This window comes from Sceloporus occidentalis, unplaced genomic scaffold (genome assembly GCF_023333645.1).
Source record: "Sceloporus occidentalis isolate IW3139 unplaced genomic scaffold, rSceOcc1.0.p SCAF_1, whole genome shotgun sequence".
Taxonomy (NCBI): Eukaryota; Metazoa; Chordata; class Lepidosauria; order Squamata; family Phrynosomatidae; genus Sceloporus; species Sceloporus occidentalis.
The window spans coordinates 52,161,661-52,187,223 of record NW_028316981.1 but is presented as its reverse complement, the minus strand read 5'-3'; the positions used below and the strand labels follow the sequence as shown (position 1 = coordinate 52,187,223).

The 25,563-nt window shown below is 41.4% G+C and overlaps 1 protein-coding gene across 3 annotated transcripts in view; it reads right to left on the bottom strand.

The window, feature by feature from the left end:
- Positions 1-25,563, bottom strand: part of SLC41A3 (solute carrier family 41 member 3) — a 65,645-nt gene that overhangs the window by 17,803 nt on the left and 22,279 nt on the right. For 2 of the 3 annotated variants that reach the window (XM_089521148.1, XM_089521157.1), the window contains exons 3-6: positions 10,884-10,991; positions 9,247-9,318; positions 7,645-7,789; positions 1,603-1,749 (exon numbers count right to left, since the gene is read on the bottom strand). In XM_089521148.1, coding sequence (XP_089377274.1) covers positions 1,603-1,749; positions 7,645-7,789; positions 9,247-9,318; positions 10,884-10,991 — 472 coding nt within the window. Of the gene's footprint in view, positions 1-1,602; positions 1,750-7,644; positions 7,790-9,246; positions 9,319-10,883; positions 10,992-21,282; positions 21,506-25,563 lie in introns of those variants that run through there. The other variant, XM_089521166.1, reaches the window with a different exon arrangement.

Below are 25,563 nucleotides of genomic sequence, written 5' to 3'. Positions count from 1 at the left end.
TGACTGACAGAAAGTCACCCAAATGGAATTCAAGTATTTATTTATTTATTTATTTGATTTCTAGTCTTCCTTTCTTCCAACATGCTACCCACAACAACACTGATTTTCTAGAGTTCTGAAGCACAAGAGAGAGGAACTGGGAAAACCTTCTTATGTTTTCATTCTCTATGGGAATGTAGCACATTTTCAGGCTTGTAAAAGAAGAAACAGGATATAGAGAACCAATAAGCAGCCCACATGATCAGCTCTCAATTTTCAGTTATAGCTTGGACTGCTATATATTTGCAAGTACAAAATTTTTAATAGATTAAAAACAACATGCAAGCCAAACTCTCATCTTCACCGCATCTCCAGCCCTCTTTGTCAGTCACGGCAGTGCTCAAGTTTTAGAAAAAACTGCTTCCTTATAAACCAGCAAGGTGTAGTGGTTTGAGCGCTGGACTCCAGACAACTCTGGAGATCAGGGTTCAATTACTCACTCGTGCATAAAAGCCCACTGGGTGATCTTGGGCAAGTCATCACACTATGTGCAAACAGGATTTAAACTAGAGTTAATCTAGAGAAAACCAGAAAACGTTGTGTGATAAACTTCAGACATTTCTTGGTTTTCTATAGTCTAACTCTTGTTGAAGTCCTGTTTGCCTGCTAGTGTGATAAGGCAATCCTTAGGATTGCCATAAGTCAGAAATTATTTGAAGGCACACAACAACTTATAATATACCATGCTTGGATCTATGTTAAGATGTTCTTCATGTCTCCAAAATCTTCACATCTTAATTTGAATGTTTTCATGAAGAAAAAACACATGTCAAGTAATTACATTTTAGCGCTAAGATAATGAAAGCCAATGAGGTCAAGGCCCCTGTAACTTTAAGAGCACTTTCCAGAAGTGTTTTGCCCTCCCCACATCTCCAGACATTACCAAATGTCATTGTCTACACAAACCAGGCAATTGTAGCAGGTTTAGGGGCACGTTTCTTTGGGGGGGGGGGAACACAGATGTCCAAAAACTTCATTCTCCCCCCACCAAAAAACCCCAAACAAACGAAAAGAGGCTTGGTCCACTTCTAAATCAGAAACAGGTAGTTTTTGGATGCTAGGCAGTGCAGGGTGAGGGCCACAGCCTATTTAAAAGGTGATGTTCCCAGAAGAGGAAATTTGCTCTCTGAAAAATGATGGTGGGGGGGAGGGGGGGTCTGGAAGGGCCAAGGTTCACAAAGTAGCCTTAGGTTGCACTTAGCCCATTCCTGGTCTATGCAGAAAGGACACAGGAAATCTGCTTCTCTTTTAACACATGGAAAATGAAAAAGGCTAAGACCATTTGCAGGCTCCCTAGCATGCATGAAGTCTGTTACTGAGTTCTCTCTTACAACCGCAGCTCCAGCAGTTCTTTAGTCAGTTGCTCAAGCGGAACCCATTGCACTAAATTAAATGAGCTTTAAAGTGCTTTCACTGTTGACCAGGCACAACAAGGTTATCCAGTACTACATTCCTTATTCAGCCTGATATGGCACCTCCTTTTTATGTGGGTGGCTGCCATGTGAGAGGCTTCCACCCTAGTCCCTGCCCCCATCCCATGCCAGGTGTCTTGCATTAACATACCAATATACTTGAACAGGGTGCTACTGATTCCAGCCAGCAAAGAAAGAGTAATCAGGTCTCCAAGGCTTGCAGCTATGGGAGTGGCAACATTGTCTGGGTTTATCCCCACTTTTCTTGCACCAAGGATCACACCAATCATCACTAGACCTAGAAAAAAAGACAGATCAGAGGATGAGACTAGAAACCAGGGTGGTGGTGGTGGCTTGGGAAAGGTTCTTAATATTTTCCCCAAATGGTGAAAAGAGTTCAAATATTGCTCCTGAAGCAGCTCAAGATGTGGAACCTGAGCCAGCAGAGGCAGGACAGGCAGGCCACATGTCAGAGCTCCTGTACCTTTAATAGAAGAGGCAATTATTGAAATTCTCTCTTTGACACTACATAATATCAAATCAAAGGTACAGGGGTCCTGTCCGCTTTTTTCATGGAGCTACCCTACAGTTGGAGCAGTATGACAAACAAGGGCATTTTTGTCCTTTTAGTGGTGTAAAATCTTTAATGATCCTCTTCAGCCTGGGAAATGTTGCCACCTCTAGATCAGAGATATGGACCTAACTCCTTAACTCTAGATAATGCCAACCTTTATCAAGTGTAGGTTGCCAGCAAGCAGACTTGCTGACAATGTTGTGTAAAAACAGTGCACGAAAAGTTCCTTTTTGGATTACACTTGTGGGGATTCTGGGAATCATGGTCTAAAAGTAGCTTTTCAAGGCTCAGTGAGAAAAACCGGAAGGGTTGTGACTAGAAACATATACATTCTCATCATCTCAATTTGGAGTGGGCTCATTTCCCCGACATTTTTTAAAGGTTTCTTTCTGGTAACAGAAACATTAACAGCATTCACTTAGCAATCCTCCCACTTGGCCCCTGACTCTCCTGGAGCCAATTTTCCTCCTTCCCCACTTGGCCCCTTCCTATACCCCACAAGATGCAATCTGTAGTCAAGGCAAAGGAGAGGGCTGCCTGTCAGGTCAGAAAGGTTTGACAATATAAATCAACCACATCAAAGATCCCTGGGAATTGTAGTTCACAAAGATATAGCTAACGTACATGCTATTGCTAAGCATCTGTGGAAAGCTTATGCTGCCAACTTCTTCCTTTCAGTTAGTCTCAAAGATGCTACAAGATCTTTCTAAATGCTATTGCTAAGATTGTTTGGGCCTTAGAAACGATTAGATAGGCATGGCAACTTACTGTGTATACTCATGTATAGACATTTTAATCAAAAAATTGACCCCCAAAACCCTGGGGTGACTTATCCATGGGGCAGTGTAAATATTATACTTTTAACTCTTACTAAAGAAGGAGCCATCCCCTTCTGACTAGAAGGCGAAAGGAGAGAGCTTAGTTCACCCAAGACTGTCTCCACTATGGTGCTGTTTCTGACTGTTTTGAATGCCTGGGTCAGAAAATGGCAACAGGGCCGCTCTTTGGTACTTCCCCTCAAAGTTATACCGAGCGGAATAGGGCTTTGAAGGATATAAATAAGACATTTGTGTATGAAGTCGAAGGCTTTCATGGCTGGCATCCATAATTTTTTGTGGGTTTTTTGGGCTATGTGGCCATGTTCCAGAAGAGTTTATTCCTGATGTTTTGCCAGCATTTGTGGCTGGCATCTTCAGGGAATCATATGTCCTTGGTTTCTTATAGGCCCATAAACTAGCTTCCTCCCATGTGAAACCTGTTACTAAGCATTTGGCACAAATCATTTTATCTGAATGGGTCATTCCTCCATAGAGAAAGAAAATGTAAATATGTATAGAGTGGAATGTGGGTGTATGCACATGCTTGGAATTGGCAGCAGATAGGGTTCACAGCCTGATGGTTGCCATAAGTTGGAAATGATTTAAGGCATACAACAACAACAACAACAACAACAACAACAAATGTCAGCAAAGGACAAATAGGACAGTCTCTATGCAAAAGGATAAATGGACACAAATCTGACATTAGAATAGCAATATCCAAAAACCTGTTGCAGAAAATTTCAATCTTCTTGGACATACAAAAAAGGTTTTACAGGTCATACTCCTTCAACAAAGAAATTATGAAGGAAAAGACTAGAAAGAGAAATTGCTGGATTGAATTATATCCACAAATTCCAATCCATTCACAGAAGTATGAACAAAGACAACGGTTACATGGCCCACTTACATATACTAATATGCACAAGAGTCCTCACTATTGCACATATAACAAAAGAAATATTCTCAGAAAGTTTTGAGCCCAGGGAAACGGACTGTTGGTAAACAGTATTGCTTCCACACATAAATACTAACTGATTATGGTAAAGATCTGAAAGACCTGATCACCTTATGCAGTCCTTTGAAAATTTAGGGCAAGAGACATGATTTGTATTTTTCTGGATACTATCACATTCTATCTCAAACAGCTGTATAAATATGCTTTATACCTAAGGGTTTAAAATAATTCTGTAATGCATCTGAAAAAGTGGGTTTATATCTGCAAAAGCTCAAGCTCATGCTAAAATGAAAGCCGATTAGTCTTAGAGGTGTTGCCACATACCTTTTTTTCTATTCCTCGTCCCTTCCTATTTTTTATTTAAAAAATTATATGTATATGCTTCAAACAGAGAAGTATTAGAAGTACAGGCTTGAAATCTGAAACTGGGCATTTTGCCAAGCTAACTTATGACAAGAGATAACAGCAGCTGTTCAGCTGACAGCTGTAGTGAAGAGGTGACATAGGCAGATCTAGTAAGAAGTAAGATCTTGTGGCCTTGACAAAAGCCCAATAAAAAAGAAGTCCAATAAGACTCCAAGCAGGTGTACATCATCATCCCCAGAGCACTTAGTCACAGTTGAGGGCAGAAAGCCAAAATGGAAAGTTAGTGAACATTCCCCCCCTCCCCCGCCGGTGTCCATTAATTGAATAGTTGATAAGAAAAACCCAGTGAAGACTTTGGCTAGAGAATGTCAGAAGCTCTGGAAAAGGGGATCTGAAGCCTGCCAAAACTAGGCTGTCCATGACTGCTTTCAAGCACTTCACATAGGATGTTATCAGACAAGGGAAATTGGAAGTATAATCCAATGGCAATCCGAACGCAATCATGGGGTTTAACGTTATTGCGTGATAGACTACCACATGCAATTTCGGGCAATGGCATGCTATTTTCAGGCAATGGGAAGTCAGTTCGAACGCAATTCAAGTTCATGTAAATTCGCTGAACTAGCGAATTCACGTGAATGCATTCTGGCCCCACTTTCTTTTCATTCAAAATTAAGAGAAATTCCTCCCGTGTGATAAAACTCCCTACAGTTTTTCCCCCAGCTGTTGCTTGCTATGATGTTTCTAAGCTGCAGACTATATCTGGTAATGCTAGTGAGAGAGAAAGAGAGCATTAATCTCTCCAGCTAGTGAATTAGGCTATGTCAAATGTATTTCTTATCTGACAGATAAATGGTAGTTTGAGATGAAATGTGAATTACTCTACAGATGCTTAAGAGATGTATAGGTTCCGCAGTACATACCTAGTTGAGATGTAGAAGTTTCCTCAATAGAGGAAATTTATAAAATGCCTAGTAAAAGATATGCAAACTCCTCCTCAGAAGATATAAAATGGAAGTCACGTGCCTAGGCTGAGATGTCTTTGTAATGTAGTGATAATAAGAAGACTATATGCATATTTATATCTGTGATGTCCTGCCAGGACTGATTGAATCTCCCGCTGCATTTTCTTTCACATTGGTTCAGGCCATAGTATGTTTAGTGTAGGAAAGTTCTTTGTATTAGTTGTGGGAGGAGCTGTAGGATCCCCTGCATTATTTCCAGGTTTGGTTTGCCCTTTCCCAGCATGCCCTGTTGTAGCTGGAAGCTTTTAGTTGGGAGCAGTCTTTGCTGTGAGCAGGCAGAGAGCTGTCTTTTGGTGGCAAACAGGCCCAGACAGCCGGAAAGGGCATTTCTTACACGTTAGCCAAATTAGTTACCATCAGCAAGCGAATAAAGGAATTCAGGAGCTGAAAGACCCTGCACCAGCTCCATTGAGTGAGGAGAGCAAACCAACATCAGACCCAGAAAGATGACATCTGGAAGATTGCTGAAACTGTAAAGTATCTTTTATTTAGAGCTGGGGAGGAGAAAACTCTTTATTTTTGTCCTTTAAATTTCCCCCCTTTTGAACTTTACATTCAGCTTCAGAGCCTTTTTTGGGTAAAGAGTTTGATTTCACCAGGGTACCGGCATTGCACACCCAAACCTGCCACCACCTTTAGTTGGGTGTGTCTTCACAATATCCATAACTGGTAAGACTACAAAGGTACTTGCTTATTCTCCCAGTTTAAATATCCTGAATTCTAATGTGAAGAGAATCTTAGGGGGAGTGTTGATTGTTCACAAGTTGGAAGCTCAAGTGAAGAGAAAGCAGACTATAGGGATACTGGGTAAATGACAAAACAACAGAGAATCCTATGTCCCTACCACTTTTCAAGGGTAGAGAACCATGCCTCTTTTTTACAACCACTATTATCTCTCAAGGAAAGCCTGTAAATATTATTATTATTATTACGGATCTCTTCTGGCAGGCCTTTCCTGAATAGTTCTCCGGCCATCAGAAGGAAAATCTAAATGCTGACCTCTGACTTCACCACAGTTTATTGAATTGTTTTTAAGTACGTTTTATATTTTAAATTCCACATTGTTTAATTGTATTTTAAGGGTGGGTGTGTTGAGGGTTTGCACTGTATATTTTAACCTTGTAAGCCACCCTGATTGCATTTTGTAGAGAGGCAGAATATAAATAAATTATTGTTGTTGTTGTTGTTGTTGTTGTATGCTAACTGAATTCCTAAGAGAGGACTTGGGTAATAACCAGGAACTAAATGTCTAACTTAGGCCCTGTACAGATTGGCCTTAAAGGCAGGGTTGGGGGCAAAGTCAGGGGGTAGCGTCTATATGATGCACGCCCTGGCTCCACCCCAGGGTGGCATGATGTTGTGCACTGCACTGCACAGTGTCACGGCGCTCCTCTGGTGCTGTGTCCGCACGATGAAGCACCAAAGGAGTGCTGTAAAGCTGCGGTGCCACAGTTATTGCACCCTTTTCAGGGAACAAAGAGGAGCCACTTTTTGCGGCTCCTTTTTGCATCCTGGAAAGGCCAGATTGGGGGCGTGAGATGTGGTTGCCGCAGCCCCAATCTGGCTGTAAAAGGGGTGGCTAGAGGCCGTCCCTAAGGGGCTGTCTGCACAGCCCCTTATTAACACTAATCTTTTACTTGAGACTTGTCTTCACATAAATTATCCTTAAAGCAAAAGACACAATTACTGTCGTCTTCATTTTCCTGAAGAGTTGTTCACCAGTGAATTTTGCTTACAGCAAAATTTTACTTCTCTTTAGTTTTTGCAAAATATGTCAGAGTTGAAAGACGTTATGTAAAAGGTTCTACAGAACATCTAGAGGGTCACCTTTACCACCCCTGATTAGTGAAAGAAACCATATCATTCCTCATTTATTCCAGGCATGATGTTTTTCCTTGACTTGGTGTTTTATATTGTGCCACTGTCTTCTCTAATGCCCAGTCCTAGGTTTGTATAGATGATTCTGTTTGGAAATGCTACCAACAAGGAGGGATTGTGTTGGCATGATGAACATGAATTTAGATCCCAAAGTTTTTTTTTAAAAAAATGCTTATCGGTATTTCACTTTTCAGCCAATCCTTGGCATTTCCAAGTGGGCTGGAAAAGACCTCTGTCTGACACCGTGAAGAGAATATGAAGCTAAATGGAACAATGTTCCGACTTGGTATAAGGCAGCTCCCTATGTTTCTGTGTTTTCCTAATTAGGGGCAGGGTGGCATGCTGAGATGTGTCAATATTTCAGTATCTGATAGTTGGTGATACAAACCAGGTGCAAGGCTCCTCCCTCCAGAGCTGAGATGCAAAACAGCTGCAGATGAATTTTGACATTCCTGTGGAACTGCTGCCAAAAAGGAGAGTAAACTCCTTGTAGAAAGGAACAGAAACACACTTGCAAAGGCAATGGCAATTAGCAGCTGAGACTGAAGAATAGGAGGGATTTTAACAGACTTACCAAGGGAGAGGGCAGCTATGAAAGCTGTGGTCAAACTGCTAGCACACAGCACGGCTGCTTGGTTCAGCTCCACATACCCCTTGGACAATGCACCTAGAAAGACTGCTGCTATAGCTGCCAGGAGTCCCACTACTGTGGCCTGAACCTGTTGAGACCCAAAACAATAAAGGTCAGAAATACTTAGTGAAGGACAGAAAGACTTAGGGGAGCACAGTCTGGTGTTAGCTAGATGTCTGCATGCCTCTCATCTAGTTCAGAAAAGTGCACTACTGCCCTCTGGTGAATAAAACCATACATTTTATATTATAAGCTGCACTGTGTTAAGTAGGTTGCACTATGGGTCTGTGCCTACACACCAAACTGCCAGGAACCTTGGTACTGAATCCTTGGAACTGTAGTTGGATGCAGAGTTGAGGACATCTTCACTAAATAACCTGTTTCCCCTGCATAAACCTCCAGTTCTTAGGCCTTCCTGAGAATATAAAATAGCATTTGAAAAGGTGTAAGTCTTCTGTGAGGACATGTAAAACTTAGTGGGGCTGCTAGCTGTTTAAAATATTGTCATTTCTTAATACAGATGTTTCTGTTGCTGTTTCACAGTATGTGTGCGTGTGTTCATTTAGTTGTTTGTTCACTTTTTTGTCATCTTGTAACCTGCCTTGTGAGAGCACTGCACCCTGGAAAGTGAGGTAAAAGATAAATGTGTTTGAGTTGCACAGCCACTTTTCACCTTTGTCTAATTAACATAGCTATGTTATGATACTGTTCCTATAATATGTAATATGTTATGCTGTATCTTTAAAGGTATTTGAGAGAATCGCTGTACTCTTTCAATTGATCAAAGTGAACAACAGCTCCTCCATTCAATTGAAATGAAAATGATATTTAAATATAGAAGATGGCATCCCTTGAAAAAAATAACTGAGATAAATTGCCCTTTTAAAAAATAACCATGTTTTCTTAAGAACAGGTTTTCAGGGAATAATCAAGTGTTTAATAAGTGCTTTACTGCTGCTTTTTTGCATTACTTTTTTCACATTGTAGAGCTAATGATAGAAGGAAATGGCCTATTGGAAAAATAAATAAAAAACAACTGGTCTGTCCCTGAATTTTTTTGAAAATATTTTTATGGGGTGTTTTTTTAATTTATTTTTTTTTTTAAATTCAAGCTGTGAATGGTTGAACCTGTGGATAAAGAATCCACGGATATGTAGGGCTAGCTCTATAGACTACAGCACCTATGTTCAGCAGGATTCATTAAACTTAATTAGGCTTATGTCTGATTAAATGTGTTTAGTGTACATTCAGGAGCACACTGTCAGCTGCACAAATGAAGGAAGTTAGTACAGAAGCCTAGTCCAGGGCCTGGCAATTTGAGCCTGTGGCAGTAATTACTGCATTTTAAACAAAACAGTCAGCATAGCATTATATGAGAAAAATAGCTTTCTTCATTTAATATAATGATTCTAAAACAGCATAGTTAGGAGGTGCTCTTAGTTTTGAAAGGTACATCAGCCCAACCCAACTGAGGAAGTGATCTAAGGAGCCAAAGTTTTACTAATACTATCCAGATGTCTCAAGCAAAAGTTCTGACATGCTTACCTGAATCAATGCCAAATTACAGGTAGCCATTTTCCACTGCTCCTGTGTATCATCCATCCGTCCAGTATTAGCCTCAAAGACAAAAAAGGAAACATTTTAACTCGTACAAACTGATAGGTACGGAAGGGGAAAGTGGACCTGGGATGCAGAAGGTGCTGGTCATTATTACAAACCACTAATTTCCAGCCTTCTTTTATTAATCAAAGTATCCCACCAGGGACATAGCCAGGATTTTGGGAAGGGGGGGGGGGGTCCAGACTAAGTGCCACCATTATAATGGGACTTGGGCACAGCGCTGCAGCGGCACACACCATTCATTGTATCTAATGGAAGGGGGGGGGGTCTGGACCCCTCCATGGCTACATCCCTGATCCCACATCTGTGTTTGCAGGGCATACATTTTCTTTCCTTTCTGTCATGGACATGAGAAGGATAGAAACAGATACATGGAGCCAGCTTGTCAAGGACTATGACACAGGCTATGTATGTGCAGATGTAGTTCAATTTGCAGGTACAATTGCAGCCCATGTAAATATCTTGCCCAAGGCAGATAGACTGAAAATATTAATCTATTCATGTCAGCACATCAGAGCTGATGATAGAAGGAAATGGTCTATTGGAAAAACAAATCAAAAGCAACTGTTCTGTCCAGGATTTTTTTTGAAAATGGTTTTATGGGGTGTTTTATTTATTTATTTAGAACACCCAGGGGGAAAAATGAGTATTAGCACTAATGAGAAAACAAAGATGAGCATGAGGATCAGTTCTGGTTCAGCCTCCTATGCTGATCTACATACAGAACATTTGGCACTGTTTTCCATGGTTCCCAATCAGATATCCCCTGAGAGGTGCATCAGCGGGAGAACAACACTGAATCCTGGACCCTTACAGATTTTGACATTTTCCACCTGTTCCTGCCCTTTGGAAAAATACTGCTGGCTCCTAAAATTTTATTTCTCTTCAAATAAGCATCTAATAAGTAGTTAACTAGATCAAGGGAGAGTTATAGAGTAAACTGTCAAACTATCTACCCAAAGAAGTAAGATTGGCCCCCATCTCTTTTAAGCTATTCCTTCTGTTGTAAACCACTTGGATTCCCAGTGATTGGGCAGTATATAAATAAATCCTATTATTATTATTATTATTATTATTATTATTATTATGCTTCTGGTGGACAACCAAAACAGTGCTGTTCTGCATAGAATTCAATATCTGAAATGGCAGTTTTAACTGTTTTACTGGATTCTATGATCATTTTAGATTACTTTTAGGATTTTTTAAAGAGTATTTTAATGTGTTTTAAAAATGTTTTTTATTTTTTTACTGTTTTTACTGTTTTTTATTTTTTCATTGCCTTAGGCAATAAAGTACTTTAAATCATAAGTAAATAAATAACAACAGGAGTAATGTTTATGCTAAAAATAATGGGAAAACAATTCATGCCAGGACAGCATAAGCATGAAAATATGAAAACTATATTATTTATTACTACCAAAAACCTATTCCTCGTGGTTAACAGGAAACACAGTCAGTTTTCATAAACAGGCAAGTGAGGACCCACTTGATCAAATCTTACAAGCAACAGTCATGATTACAACTCTGCATGCTGTAGGCACCGTTTCAAGAATTATACTTACAGCTGTAGAAAGTCTAGATGCCAAAGTCATTTCCAGGTTGCCCTTCAAGCCAACCAAGGCTGGTATCAGGATAAATATTTCTGTGATTGTCTTAAACACTGTCCAGTGCTGAAAGAAATGGAAAGGAGAGGATGTAACTCCACTGTTATATCAATCACACACTGCTGCAATAACAAACATGTATGCATAGGTAAGTCTCAACACACAGCATTAAGCTTTTTCACTACCTTGAAACTGCGCACACTCATTCTCCAGTCTGATAGTTCAACATAGGCTCCAAGAGATCTTGTATCAACAAACAGTTTGAAATGGTGCTCCAAGGCTAGCTAACAAAATATAAAAATGAAGGCAAACTGTTGGAGCAGGGAGTAGTTTATTATCTACACATGGAATACTTCATAATGGAAGGGTGTGTTTCCATCAGGGGAAGCTACTGAGCAGTGCCAATAACAATACCATAGACTCCACCTTTCCTTCATTTTCTGACCTTTTGAAAAATCTATTGTGGAAAAAGTCATTAAAATTTCCCTCATAGTTAAAATTTCCCTCATAGTGTAACTCCAAAGAAGAACTGCAACCTCTTTTAGCAAAGACAGTAAAATATAGTACAACAATTCTGTTCCTTGGACTCTGCAGATTCTTTGTCAGTCAGAGCAGAAAGCCGTCATTGTAGAGGAGGGCTTTCTGTTCTGACTGGCAAAGAATCTGCAGAGTCCAAGGAACAGAATTGTTGTACTATACTTTACTGTCTTTTTCTTGCTCTATTTCACTTAGGATACTAGTTCACATAGGAATGTATTCAGAAAATTCTGGGAATGAAATGAAAGGACTGGGATGAAAAATTTTGTGTTTTTTGTTGTCCAACTATCAATCACATTAGATGATAATTCTAAAATATAAAATATTCTATAAATATAAGAAATGAAATTCTAGTTATTCTAAGGAGACAAGCATTGACAAACTAGTGCTCAGAGGAAAAAAAATATAAAGTGAATACACTGTTAAACTTGTTTCTGTTTCACAAAATCTCTTGCTTCTCAATTGCTCACAACCACAAGTAAAGACAACATGTGATAGGTTGCCTGTGCTCAAAAACCACATACATCTTTTACTGAAATATGTTTGACTGGTTCTATTGAATCAGTTTTTTCTTAGTTTTAAATGGAACCAATGAAGGAATAACACAGGCCACTGATTGTCCAGCACAAAACCCCTCTGAAGAAACTTGCCAAGAAAATCCCTTGACAGATTTGCCTTAGGGTCGCCATAAGTCAGAAACGAAGGCACACAACAACAACTGATCCTTATGCTATAGAACAGGAGTGGGAAATATGTGGCCCTTCAGATGTTGTTGGACTGCAGTCCATGCCACCATGGATAATGGGGAGGGACAACAGGATTTGTGGTCCAACACCTTTTGGGTTGCCCATTTCTCGTCTCTACTGTATAAGATAAACTGCTAAATCTACAGGTGTGCTGACTGTTGTACAGAAGTACAACCTATGTTATCCTGCTCATTATACCAGGCTAGATACCTGCTTCCAGTGCCATAATGGTACAGCAGCTCTACAGTAAGTTTTGAATGACCAGCTGTAGTAGTGTTGTTATTGTGTGCCTTCAAGCTGTTTCTGACTTATGGTGACCCTAAGGCAAACCTATTATGGTATTTTCCTGGCAAGATTTATTCAGAGGCAGTTTGCCTTTGCCCTTCTCTGAGGTTGAGAGAATGTGACTTGCCCAAGGTCACCCAGTCATAGTTTTTTGTGAGTTTTTCGGGCTATGTGGCCATGTTCCAGAAAAGTTTCTTCCTGATGTTTCACCAGCCTCTGTGGCTGGCATCTTCAGAGAATGTTTGCCTGGAAAGGACTTGGGTATATATAATGTGTGACCGACCTGGAAAGGCAGGAGTAAATTTGCATGTATATTGTTTTTGTTGCTAATGGCAGGCGTCAGGGTGTGAGGGTCTGCAAAAGAGGATTAATGTCTGCTTGATAGTGCTCATTATCTGCTGGGAGATTTCTCATTTGCATTTCTTGAGTCTTTGTCTTGCTGTCTTTTAGGACTGGTAGCCAAACCTTGTTTACTTTAAGGGTTTCCTCTTTTCTGTTGAAATTGTCCAGGTGTTTGTGGATTTCAATGGCTTCCCTGTGCATCCTGACATGGTAGTGGTTGGCATGGTCCAGAACTTCAGTGTTTTCAAACAGTATTTTATGCCCAGGATGGTTTGTAGCATGTTCTGCTACTGCTGATTTTTCTGGCTGGCCCAGTCTGCAGTGTGTCTCGTGTTCCTTGATTCTTGTTTGCACACTGCGTTTGGTGGTCCCTATGTAGACTTGACAGCAGCTGCATGGTATGCAGTAAACTCCTGCGGCTGTGAGAGGGTCTCTCTGGTCCTTGACTGAGCGAAGCATTTGCGGGATTTTCTTCATCGGTTTGTAAACCATTTGAAGGTTGTGCTTCCTCACCACGTTACCTATTCTGTCTGTGACTCCTTTGATGTATGGTAAAAATACCTTCCCTTTGGGTGGCTGCTTGTCTTCACTCCTCTGGGTTTTCCTGGGCCTGACAGCCCTTCTGATGTCTGAGCTGGAATAACCATTAGCCTGTAGAGCCCGGTCCAAGTGCTTCAGTTCATCTTCCAAGAAATGGGGTTCTCAGATGCGTTTTGCTCGGTCTACCAGTGTTTTGATTGTGCTTCTTTTTTGACCTGGGTGATGGCTGGAGTTCTTGTGCAAGTATCGGTCTGTATGTGTGGGTTTTCTGTATACTGTGTGACCCAAATGTTGATTCGGTTTGCGGATGACTAGGACATCCAAGAATGGCAGTGTTCCTTCCTTTTCTTTTTCCATAGTGAATTGGATGTTGGGGTGGATGTTGTTCAGATGGTTCAGGAACACAGCCAGGTCTTTTTCTCCATCCATAAGTATGGATGCCGGCCATGAAAGCCTTCGACATCACCCAGTCAGTTTCCGTGGCTGAGCAAGGATTTGAACTCTAGTCTCCAGAGTTGTAATCCAATGCACAAACCACTACACCATGCTGGATTTATGTATCGGGTACAACTCCTTTTAGGAATGTGATTTTAAAAAACAGCGTCCTTTCAGATGTAGTCATTTTTTAAAAAAAAATGTAAGGGAAGTAACCCGTATTTCTATTTTTATTACATTATTAAAAATATCCCAGTGAAATAATTTCCACATCTTTGAATGTGAGTGTGTAATATTTAACCCAACTGTGCTAAATCTGATAACATTATTTAGGGCTTTGGAAAATTTCCCAGTTCTTTTTTTTCCCTTGGAAAACTACATCACTATTGTGGATTCTAAAGAGAGCAAAGGAGAGTAGGATTGAGCTTAAGATCTTTTAAAGATAAGTTTTAATATAACTTTTCTCTTGCACCTTTCTTTCCTTTGATTGTTTGGTGTTAATTGCCTTCGAGTTGATCTTGACCCAAGGCAACCTAGTGGATGAGACATCTCCAAGACCCTCTGTCCTCCACTGCTCTGCTTAGTTCCTGCAAATTCATATCCATGGCCTCTTTAATAAAGTTCATCCATCTAGCATGTGACCTTCCTCTCTTCCTACATCCCTCTAGCATTATTGTTTTTTCTAATGAGTCCTCTCTTCTCATGATGTGTCCAAAATACGACAGCCTAAGTTTTGTCATTTTGGCTTCCAGGGAGATTTATGGCTTGATCTGCTCTAGCACTCATTTGTTTGTCTTTTTGGTTGTCCACGGGATATCAGCACTCTTTTCCAGCACATCAGTTTCTCAGTTCTTTCCTTATATATTTAATTTCCCCATAGCTGTATATTTCCATGGTAGTCATTTTTAATTCCTGGGATCATCCCATCCAATTGGAAGATAAACAGCAACCCAAATAAGAAAAGTTGGGAATTGTATTAAATAAAGCATCTAGGTTAGCAATGGCTAGAGGAAAACATATTTTGGGAACTGCCCTTATAAGTTCATTCATTAAAAGCAGCATCACTGGTCCACTCAATTGTGGGCTTGTGCATAGCCCAAGACTGAGTGGGCTGGGGACACAGTCTGGAACTAGGCAGCTGCTTTCAATGAATGGACCTAAAGGGGCAGTTCCCAAAATTGGCTGTAGAGAATGCCTACTCTACATTGCTGTCATTTAGAAGTGTGTGTAGTTTACAGTCCAGCTCAATGGATGTAGCGCATACTGGCCACAGGTTCAGTGCTGCTTGGGAGTATTAATAGGAACTAGCAAATTAAAATCAATTAAGCTATGGATTAAATTAGAAATTTGCCACTGAAATGGGCTAGATAAACTAAAATTTATTCTAAAGTGATAGAGCTAAATTGGAATTTCAGCATGAGTGTTTTTCAATAATTAATTTACTGATTATATTAGAAGCACAGAATTATAAGAGTTGGAAGGGACCGCAACATTCATCTATTTCAACCTCTTGCCATGCAAGAATACACAATTACAGGACTCCAAAAACATGTCCATCCAACTTCCACTTAAGGCCCACCGCTCTTTGAGGGAGTCCTACAGTACAAATAAGTTCTTCCGAATGTTTAGGTGGAATCTCTTTTCTTTTAATCTGAACCTGTTGGTATGTGTTCTAACCCCTATTCACATGATGAAAATAATCCAGGTTGAATTCAGGTTGAATCCCTGTTGTTCACATGCACCCTGAATACACCCGACACAGTTTTGGATGGAGCTGCCAAAAAACACACTTAACCAGGGGCAAATGAACACGGGAATTTTTCTGTTTCCCCCAAAGATCCGCACTGCTCTGCATCACTGGCAGTGTGAATAACATGTTTCGAATACATTCGCATTGGTGGTGTGATTAACATTTCAAATATATTTGCATCAGTGAGTCAGAAGGCAATTTGAAGGGTAGATACATACACATTTGCAGCCGACTTGAAGGGTTGATACACAAACACACAAAGAGGCACAGACACGCACACATGTGCACACGCGCACACACACATGTGCACCTGTGGCAGTTGAGGCCCCGATCTGGTGGGGAAAGGGCCAGTTACAGGCCGCCCCAAACGGGCGGTCTGTAAAGCGCCCAAGAGTACTAAAAGAGCAACTGCCATTGATCTTTAAGAATTATTGGATAACAAGAGAGGTCCCAATAAATTAGAAGAGGACAAATGTTGTGCCCTTCCTCAGAAAGGGGAAAACCAAGGACCTGAGCAACTATTGACCAGTCATCTTTACTCTGATACTATGTCGGGTTACAAATCGCCGGGTTGCAGCGCTCTCCCTCTGCCGCCGCTTGCAGCGTCGGGGAGCCGCAGCCTTTAAACGGCGCAGCTCCCGGACGCTGCAGAGAAGGAGCACAGAAATCGCGCTCCTTCTCAGGCCCCAGAAGAGGCGCCGCGAGTGCCAAAGGGTGCACTCGCGGCGTCACTTCCAGGGCGCCACGTGCGGATGCAGAGCGTCCGTTACGTCAAAATGGCGGTGCCCATATGAACAGGGCGCCCGTATTTTGTACTGACTCAGTCCGTGATAGGGCAAAGGGCATCTAGAAGAGACGCCCCTTTTCCAAACTGGGACGTCCTCAGGACGTCCCTAATGGCGGTTTGTAACCCGCCTTAAAAAGTTTCTCAGACAGATAATTAAATAGTCAGTCTATGTGCACTTGGAAAGGAATACTTTGATTAATTAAATTATTTACAAATCAGACAATGTGATTGTCTGGATTTGTTTACTCATTTTGTCTCTCATAGTTGAGGTCTACCTATGATGTCAATTACAGGCCCCTCTCATCTTTTTAAGTGGGAGAACTTGCACAATTGGTGGCTGACTAAATACTTTTTTTGTGCCACTGTATATCTGATGTACAGTAAAACATGATTAGACTGGGACTTGGAAGATCCAGACACATGTCCCAACGGAGCCATGAAATTTACTGGGTTATCCTGGGCCAATCGCTCTCTCTCAGGCTTGATCTGTCTCACAGAATTGTTGAGAGAATGACACGAGGCAGAAAGGATCCACATTTGGTCACTTGAACTCACATACTCAACGAAAGGTAGGTTTTCAATGTAAATAATACATACGTAAATAAGTATTTAATCCCAAAGAATTATTTTTCTCACACAAAGCTACCCAAGGTGGATTTCAATGCAGTAAAAACAAAACAAAACAAAACAAACAAACAAACAACAAAAGGACTCCTGGAATTGCTTAAGTAGAGTTTAGTACAGTTGGCCTTCCATATCCATGGATTCTGCATTCATGGATTCAATCATCCATGGCTTGAAAATATTTTAAAACAAACAAAACTTCCAGAAAGTAAACCTTCATTTTGCCATTTTATATAAGGGACACCATTTTACTGTGCCACTGTATATAATGAGACTTGAACATCCACACATTTTGATATCTATGGCGGGTCCCGGACCCAGTGGATATCAAGGGCCCATGGCATTTGAGCAAAACTTTCAGTTTCTTTTCATTTCCACATTTCATTTTGGGTGTTAGCTAATGGAGAAGCAATATGATTGGCTGTGGAAGAACATATTTCAAGTAAGAAGTTGCACTGGAAGGTGTACCGCTGTTGTGTTTACTGCTACTTATTTGGCCTAATCACAGACACAACTGAAAGCTGATGAAAGCAACTGAAAATTATAATGGCAAACATGTCAATTGTGGATTATTCATTTTTTAAAAAAACACAAAAAACAAACGAAAACTAGAAGCTGAACATTATGTTCTAAATGGCCTTTGGAAAAAATGTGACCAAAAAAAAAAAAAAAAATTAGATCAAAAGATAAAAATGGTTTAGCGTCAGAGTTACAGGTTTACAAATTAGAACTACTAAAGAACTGAGTGACAGCAAGGACAGAAAAGTCTTTTTTCTAGCCTCCCTATAACACACATGCACAAACTTGCTGCTTACTCCTTTCAGGTCCCCTGCATTCAGTATCTTCCTTGTCCACTCCCTAGCCTCAGTTCTCACCCAGTTCCTTTCCCTTCTTCTCTTTAGTAATTTTATCAATAACCTCCTTCCTGGCCTATCTATCTGCCTAAGTTTCTCACTTCTAAATCTCCCTCTGCTTGCCTATCTTTCTTCATTTGTCTTCTCTCCATTTCCCACCACCTGCTTATATATTGTCCCCTCCAATAGCTCTCTCCTCTGCAATTCACCTGGCTAGATCCCAACTTCATTTTCCAACACCTTCCTTCTCCCACCTCCTTTTTTCATAGTATGGGTGAAGAAAGTTCCCATCTGCTAAAGGATATCAGTCATCAATGGAGTGGAAGTCTCCTACGGTGCTCCTGGCTAGTTATTCCTAGAACCAGCTTTGTAGGTAACTCAGCCTAGTGTATGTGCATGATGTTCTGCAGCTAGAGGTACTTCCTTGGGCCTTGAGAGAAGAAGTGTTGAACACCCTAATATACATGCTACATGCACATCCTGATACCTTTCCATAAACATAGGTGACCTCTCATCCTATAGGGCAGAACATCCACCACTGTTCGTGCCTGCAAAAAGATATAAATCAATGCATCTCAAACTATCTTAGGTAAGGAAATTTTTCCCCAGCGTGCCAGGGACGAGCACTGTATATTGATACACTGACAGTTGCAATGGCAGTATTACTCAGCTCCTATTGTCTGAGTCATGGTATAAGGGAGGATAGAAATCATAGGACCCACCAGATCCTTTTGGACTGCAGCTCCTAGTACTCCTTAACTGTTTGCAATGGTGGTGAGGGCTACTGCAGCATGTAGTCTAACAACATTTGAAGGACACCTTGATTCCCACCTCTCATACAAGGGATGGGTTCAGAAGGACAGAAGAACATACAGCTGAGACAAGCAGCTCTGGAAAACAGCTGAAAAGTCATCTGAACCAGATTGGTAAAGGGTATGGGGACAACAACAGTCACTATGTCAATAACAAAGGAAGCCTAAACATGAATGTCTCTAACCATCATCAAGTGTCATAAAAATATAACACTTATAATTAAGTTACAGGCAGTAATGGAAAAAATTAAACACCCTGACATGATTAATTCTGAAATGGCAAATTCTTCTCCTTTTGATGTACAGTTGTCAGAACTTGTATATATAAAACTCTAGTGTTTTTTTTTTTAAAAAACTGCACCAAGTCTAACCTTAAAAGTTGTTGGCACAGGCTTAAATCCCCTCAATAATTAAAGCAAGTAATCTGAATTTTTAATAATCCCATGAATGCACAGGAAGATTCAGTGACCTCTCCATTCATTTCAAATGGGAGCCAGGAGTCGCTCATTCCTCCTTGTCTACACCTTATAATTTTGCTTCCCTTGTGATGCTTTAGTTCAGAAAGTGGTGACAAACATGGACTGTCTTTTTGTAAAGTGAGCAACATACACACTATGAATACTTCTGGATCTTGCTTACCATTCTTTCTGTTCAGTTTTGGTATGTTTGGGATCTGTTAATACATCTGTACTCAATAAAGTCTGCAAATATACTTTGTGATTCATTATATCTAGTACAGCTCAGATATTTTGATTCATGTGGCATGACACCATGCAGGACATTCATTCACTGCTGCCAGAAATAAATAATGCTTGCTTGGTTTCCATTCCTTATATGTAATGTGAACTGTCTGCTTTCCCCCCTGTTTTACTGCTGCACATCAGCTGATGCACAGAGACAAGCAGCAAGAGCATTCTTAGTTGCTTAAAAATACTGAAGAATTATCCTTAATATTATTCCAACACAAACATCCACCTGATGAAATTCCTATCAGAACCAGAAAGTGACAAACCGTGCACCCCAAATGGATGTATACACAAGCATAAAACAAGGCCTAAAAATGCTGGAAACAGCCTTCCTTTCTAGCCTTTGCTGCTGATTATATTCAGCAAGGAAATGTATGCCCCGCATTTTCCGGCGTATAAGGCGACTCTTTCAGTCTGCCTTATGGGCCGGATTTTTACCCCAGAGACAGGCAAATGGCATAGCCACCTTCCTGAGTCCTCCCCCAGCCAGTCGGCACTCACGCTGGCTGGAGGGGGCCTCTCTGGAGGCCTTAGAGAGGATCCGCGGCGGCTGGGCTCTCACCGCCATTTTTCTTCTAAGAGGTGGCGGGGAAGCGGCTCCAGAGCTGGCCAGGCCGAGTAAAAGAGCTGGCCCCTTGCTCCTTGCTGCCGCCACCGCCGCCAGGGATCCTCTGATCCTCTAGCGACTTCAGAAGTCCTCCACGAAAGCCGCTGGAGGAGTGGAGGATCCCGGGTGGTGGCGGCTTCCGCAGAGGACTTCTGAAGCCGCTGGAGGATCGGAGGATCCCCGGTGGCAGCGGCAGCACCGAGGAGTAAGAGGCCGGCTCTTTTACTTGGCCCGGCCGGCTCTGGAGCCTCTTCCCCGCCGCCTTTTAGAAGAAAAATGGCGGTGAGAGCCCAGCTGCTGCAGATCCTCTCTAAGGCCTCCAGAGAGGCCCCCTCCAGCCGGCGGGCGACTTGGGGGGTTGTCTTATACCCCCCATCGCCTTATACGCCGGAAAGGGTATTTCCAAAATTAGCAGGACAATGCTATGAAATAAGTCTCACTGAAACACACGGGGTGTAGTTCCTAGATGGGTTTGTCCTGTGAAGGCATAATCTCTTCTGCTTGTGAGTACAAGGATGGACAGCTCAATGATTGCCATTGAACTCAACCAAGCAGTTAAATGGGCTCACCACAGACAAAGTAAGACCATCTGCTCATTCAGGAGATTATCTATGCGGACATATGAAAATGTATAGACATAAAAAAATCCCTCTACTCTCAAAAATGGTCCTATGAGGACAGAGGAAGCACCCTGTCCTGTTGTTATCATGGAATCCTGTGGTCAGTTTAATGTACATTGAAAAGGGGCAGAACTGGCCCCAAAAGCATCTTAGAAGGCAGGATGAAAAGGTGTGCCTCCTCCAACTCTCTGATATGCCATATGGGAGAATACCACCCCAACCCCCAGCTGAACCATTTAGGTTCTGGGCAGTACAAGTGGCCCTGGTTACCCTCCATCGATCTTGAGAGATCAGTAACCTTGTGTAGGTGGCATTTCTCAATAATTTATATCCTCACACGTCACTCCCTGTTGCTCAACCTGTTATTATTATATAACTAATTGAAGAGACTCTCTGATCAACTAAACCCTCTTTTCTGTACTCCAGAAAAGACTACAGAAATATGTCTTGAAAAATGAATTAACACTGTTTTATCTCATTGTTTTAGCTCACTGTCTGCCCATTAGGCCCTTTAAGACTTGGGCATATTTACAGAAGATGCTTCCCCCCATGAGCAGACAGAACGCTACATTGCACTTAGCTATCAAATAGTCATATTAAAAATGGATGCTCAAGGTCACTGAGGCAGACCAGCCATTTACCCCACTTGAAAAAACAAACAAACATACATACTTGAATACGATCCATCAACAAGCCAGCAGCAACCATGCCTAACCCTGCCAAGATGAATGGCCCAAAGATCTGTGATGCAATGGAGAAGGATGTTTCCGGAAGGAATCCACTGGCTGATCTGACGAACTTACAGGTGAAACCCCTGAGTTTCTTTCCCTGGAAGCACAGCTCCAATTTCAGCTGGGTGACCACCATGACTGAATGTTATTAACCCATACTCAAGAAACAGGAGAGCAAGAGGAGATCCAGAAAAGGAGGTGCTCTCACCTCTCAGCTGCACAGTCCAGAGTTGAAGGTACTTTTCAGTTATGATTGTGCCACCATTCGTCTTAAGTCTGATGTCCTTCTCGTCTTCCACCAAACAGCAACAGTGTTGCTTTCCAAAATGTGCTTGGTTTAACTGAGCACAGTTTCCGCTAAGCTTCAAGGCAGCTCCAGAGAGGAAACAGAATCCAGAGGAAACGATCGGATTGTTAAAATGTATGTACTGTAGATAAATACATTTAAAAACACTTCTTCAACTATTACCACTTGGCTGGAAACCAGAAAGACCTGCTTAACCTACGGCATTCAGGAGTACCAGTGCAAAGAGTGACAGTTTGTGTAGGAATACTTCAGCCACTGATGTCCTTTCTCCTCAAGTTACAAATAGGGTGGTTTAAAATGTAAGCCTGCACTGTTGAAACAACCACAACTGCTTCAGGCTCACCATGTGTAACGTCGAACTTTTCTTGCAGTCCCAAGGCAAGGAGGGGGAGGGAAGGTTATCTTTTCAGTTTTCTTTTGTTTTCCCTCTTGTTTCTTCAAGGTGAAGAAAGGTCACCAGGAACATGAACTTAATCCTATTGAAAATACAGATATTATGGAACAGGTCAACAGGAAAAGCCAGGAAGATGTACTCGCTGGAAGGGCACCTTTATCTTTCAGCTCCCTTTTCTTCTCTCCATTTCCCCAGCCTTGTTAAGGCTGTATGAGTTCAGGAATATATGGTTTCTATCTCTAAATGACTGACTTTCAGAAGAAAGGGGAAAAAATACCTCAGTAAAAGCCAATGAGCTTCAAAGGCTAACCCCCTTATCTGCTGTCATCACTTCAACTTTCAGCTACTATGCAAAGGCCCTGATAAGAGTCTCTGCACAAGTTCTATTTAAGGTAGTTCTATAGTCAATGGAAAAGTTTTCAGTGGCTTTTATGTAGCTTTTTTACTTCCCATCCTACAAGTCTGCAAGGTGTCGTAATACATGGCTTTTAAAGAAAAAGAAAAGCAACAGTATCCATGGTGATACTACAGTCCATGGGCAAGGGCACAAGCATAAAAATGGTCAAAACGGAATACTATTGGCCCAAGACCTTGACAAAATAAGAATGGAAAGTTCTAGCTGAGCTTGCTCAAACTTTGTCAGCTGTGTGGGAGTTTAGATCATGGAGTTCTCTGGCTGGGAGATTTTGTTATTTCTTTGATAAATTAAGAGCAAAACCCTCTGTGCATATTCTTTATGAAGGGTGAGGAGGTTGGTGACATCGGAAGGGTCATTCATGCTATTTTGGCTTCTTTTTGCCCTTTTTCTTTTTTGTTTTGATGGGTTAGGGGAGGTAAACTGCCACACTTACAGCAAGTTTTAGGTAGCATCCAGAAGTCATGTAACATCACTTCCAGTATGCTGAAACACAAGATGGCCTCTGCCCCCTCTGCAGATGCCCAATCCTGTTTTAGAGTGCTGGACTTCAGTGAGAGACTAGATCCTGATTGCTGATCATCTGTAAAGCCCATTGGACCACAGTGGTGCTTCTAGTTCTACTAATTCTGGATTCTATTACATCACAATGTTGACTCATGTCCAACTTGTGGTCTACTAAGACTCCTAGATCCCTTTCACATGTACTGGTGCCAAGCCAGGTGTCCCCTGTATCTGTGCATTTCATTATGGAAACCATGCCCTATGAAGAGCAACTTAGGGAGCTGGGATGTTTAGTCTGGAGAAGAGAAGGTTAAGAGGTGATATAATAGCCTTGTTTAAATATTTGAAGGTGTGCCATATTGAGGATGGAGCAAGCTTGTTTTCTTCTGCTCCAGAGAATAGGACCTGGAGCAATGGATTCTAGGTACAGGAAAAGAGATTCCACCTCAACATAAGGAAGAACTTCCTGATGGTAAGAGCTGTTTGACAGTGGTATAGGCTGCCTTGGTGTGTTGTGGAGTCTCCTTCTTTGGAGGTTTTTAAACAGAGGCTGGATGGCCATCTGTTGAGGGTGATTTGTGTATTTTTGCATGGTGGGGGATTGGACTGTGTGGCCCTTGTGGTGTCTTCCTAGCTCTGTGATTCTATTCACACAAAGATCTATCAAGGGGAAGACGCATCACAGAATCCTCTCCATGCAAGGCTATAACCTCAATTCCCAAATCTTACTGCCATTCATTAATAATAATAAAAATCTAAGAGCATCAGCATGGCATAGGGATGGACTAGGACACTTGGAGACTGGAGTTCAAATCCCCACTGAGCCATGGAACCTACTGTGTGACCTTGGGCAAGTGACATGTTCTCAATCATAGAGGATAGCAATGGCAAACCCCCTCTGAAGAAATTTGCTAAGGAAACCCCAAGACAGTTTAGCTTTAGGGTCACCATAAGTCGGAAACGACTTGAAGGCACACAACAACAAAATACTACAAACTCTCATTATGAATCTAGTATTTCCTGCACACTGAGACAATGGTGCCCCTTTGGCTTCATCTACACTGCAGAATTAATGCAGTTAGACACTGCTTTAACTAACATGACCCAGTGCCATGGAATTCTGGCATTTGTATTTTTGTGAGACATTTAGCCTTCTCTGTCAGAGAGCTCTGGTGCCACAATAAACTTCAAATCCCTGAATTTCAGATAATATAGCCATGACAAGTTAAGGTGGTGTCAAACTGCATTAATGCTTCAGTATGGCAGCAGCTTTTGTAGGCCAGCCCTGAGGACTTTAGTTGCTCTCAGGTGAGGAGACATCTATTTTTATTCCTCTCCGGCAATGGTTTCATGGCACAGGCAAGACCTTGTTAAAGCTGAGTGCCAGGAAAAGATGCAGTAGCAAGTATGGCTTATAAAAAGGTTCAACAGTCTGGGGTGAATGAGTTTATTGCTCTTTTTCTCCCTCTATCAATAAGTAAAGACCATAAAAAAGAGGCAGTGAGCGAATCAACAGTCAGAAAGTGGCAGTTAACTCAGAAGACCTGAGTGTACAATTAATTATTTTTATTGCAAAGTTAAGGTGTCTCCAGTAAACAGGCAGACCTCTCAACACAGAAATAAGAAACACTTAGATATGTTAACACTTGGAAAAAAATAGATTTTCTTCTCATCACAACACTCCTATACAGTGCCTAACATCCTGCACCACTGAATAGGTGGTTAAAAAAGACAGAACAAAAAGTAAGAATTGCTATAAAATAAGAAACAAAAATCAAGGTCAGCTATATTCACAAAGTAACACATATAAGAATGCTCACATATGCATTCCGGTCTCTCTATAGCATCCTTTGTTGTTGAGTACCTTCAAGTCATTTCTGACTCATGGGGATCCTAAGGCAAAACTATCATGTTTTGGGGGTTTGGGGTTGCTTTTGGTTTTTTTAATATTTTTTTCAGCAGGGTGTGGGTGTGTGTTGCCTTTTGCCTCACTCTGAGGCTGAGAGTACAACTTGCCCAAAGTCACCCAACATTTTTTGTTTAGGGAGAGGCATTTAGAATTCTGTGACAGAGTCTAGTGCTTCCACAAAAATGAACCAAAAATCTCTCAAACAAGATTAAATCCTCTATCAGTGAAAATGAGATACCTGAAGCCAATAATTGTTGTTGCAGGTGAATATTCACGATTTTTTGTGGGTTGCAGGATCACAGCCAAGCATATGAAAAAGACCAAGGGCAAGCTTCCAGTGCGTTTCTCTCAGGGAATGGTAATACTCTTTCCACTAACAGGGGAGGAGGTCTTTCTCTCACGCACCCTCCTATACACACCATGCACATAATTACTGTGTCTCTAATCCTAGTAACTTTAGCAGCTATTATCCATTATTCATTACTCTTTCTGCTCCCTTCCTGACTCTCCAGATGATGCCCTGTAGAGTGTTCTGCACAAGCGAGGAAGCCCTGTAGAAAGACTAGCATCAGTGCCTATAAATCTACCTGTTTGGCGTTGTCAACCCTCTCGTCTGAGCCTGTCCAGGCTTGTCCAAATCTCCAATTGCTCTGAAAGCCAGGAGAAAATTATTCCCAGCAATAGGGTAGCTAC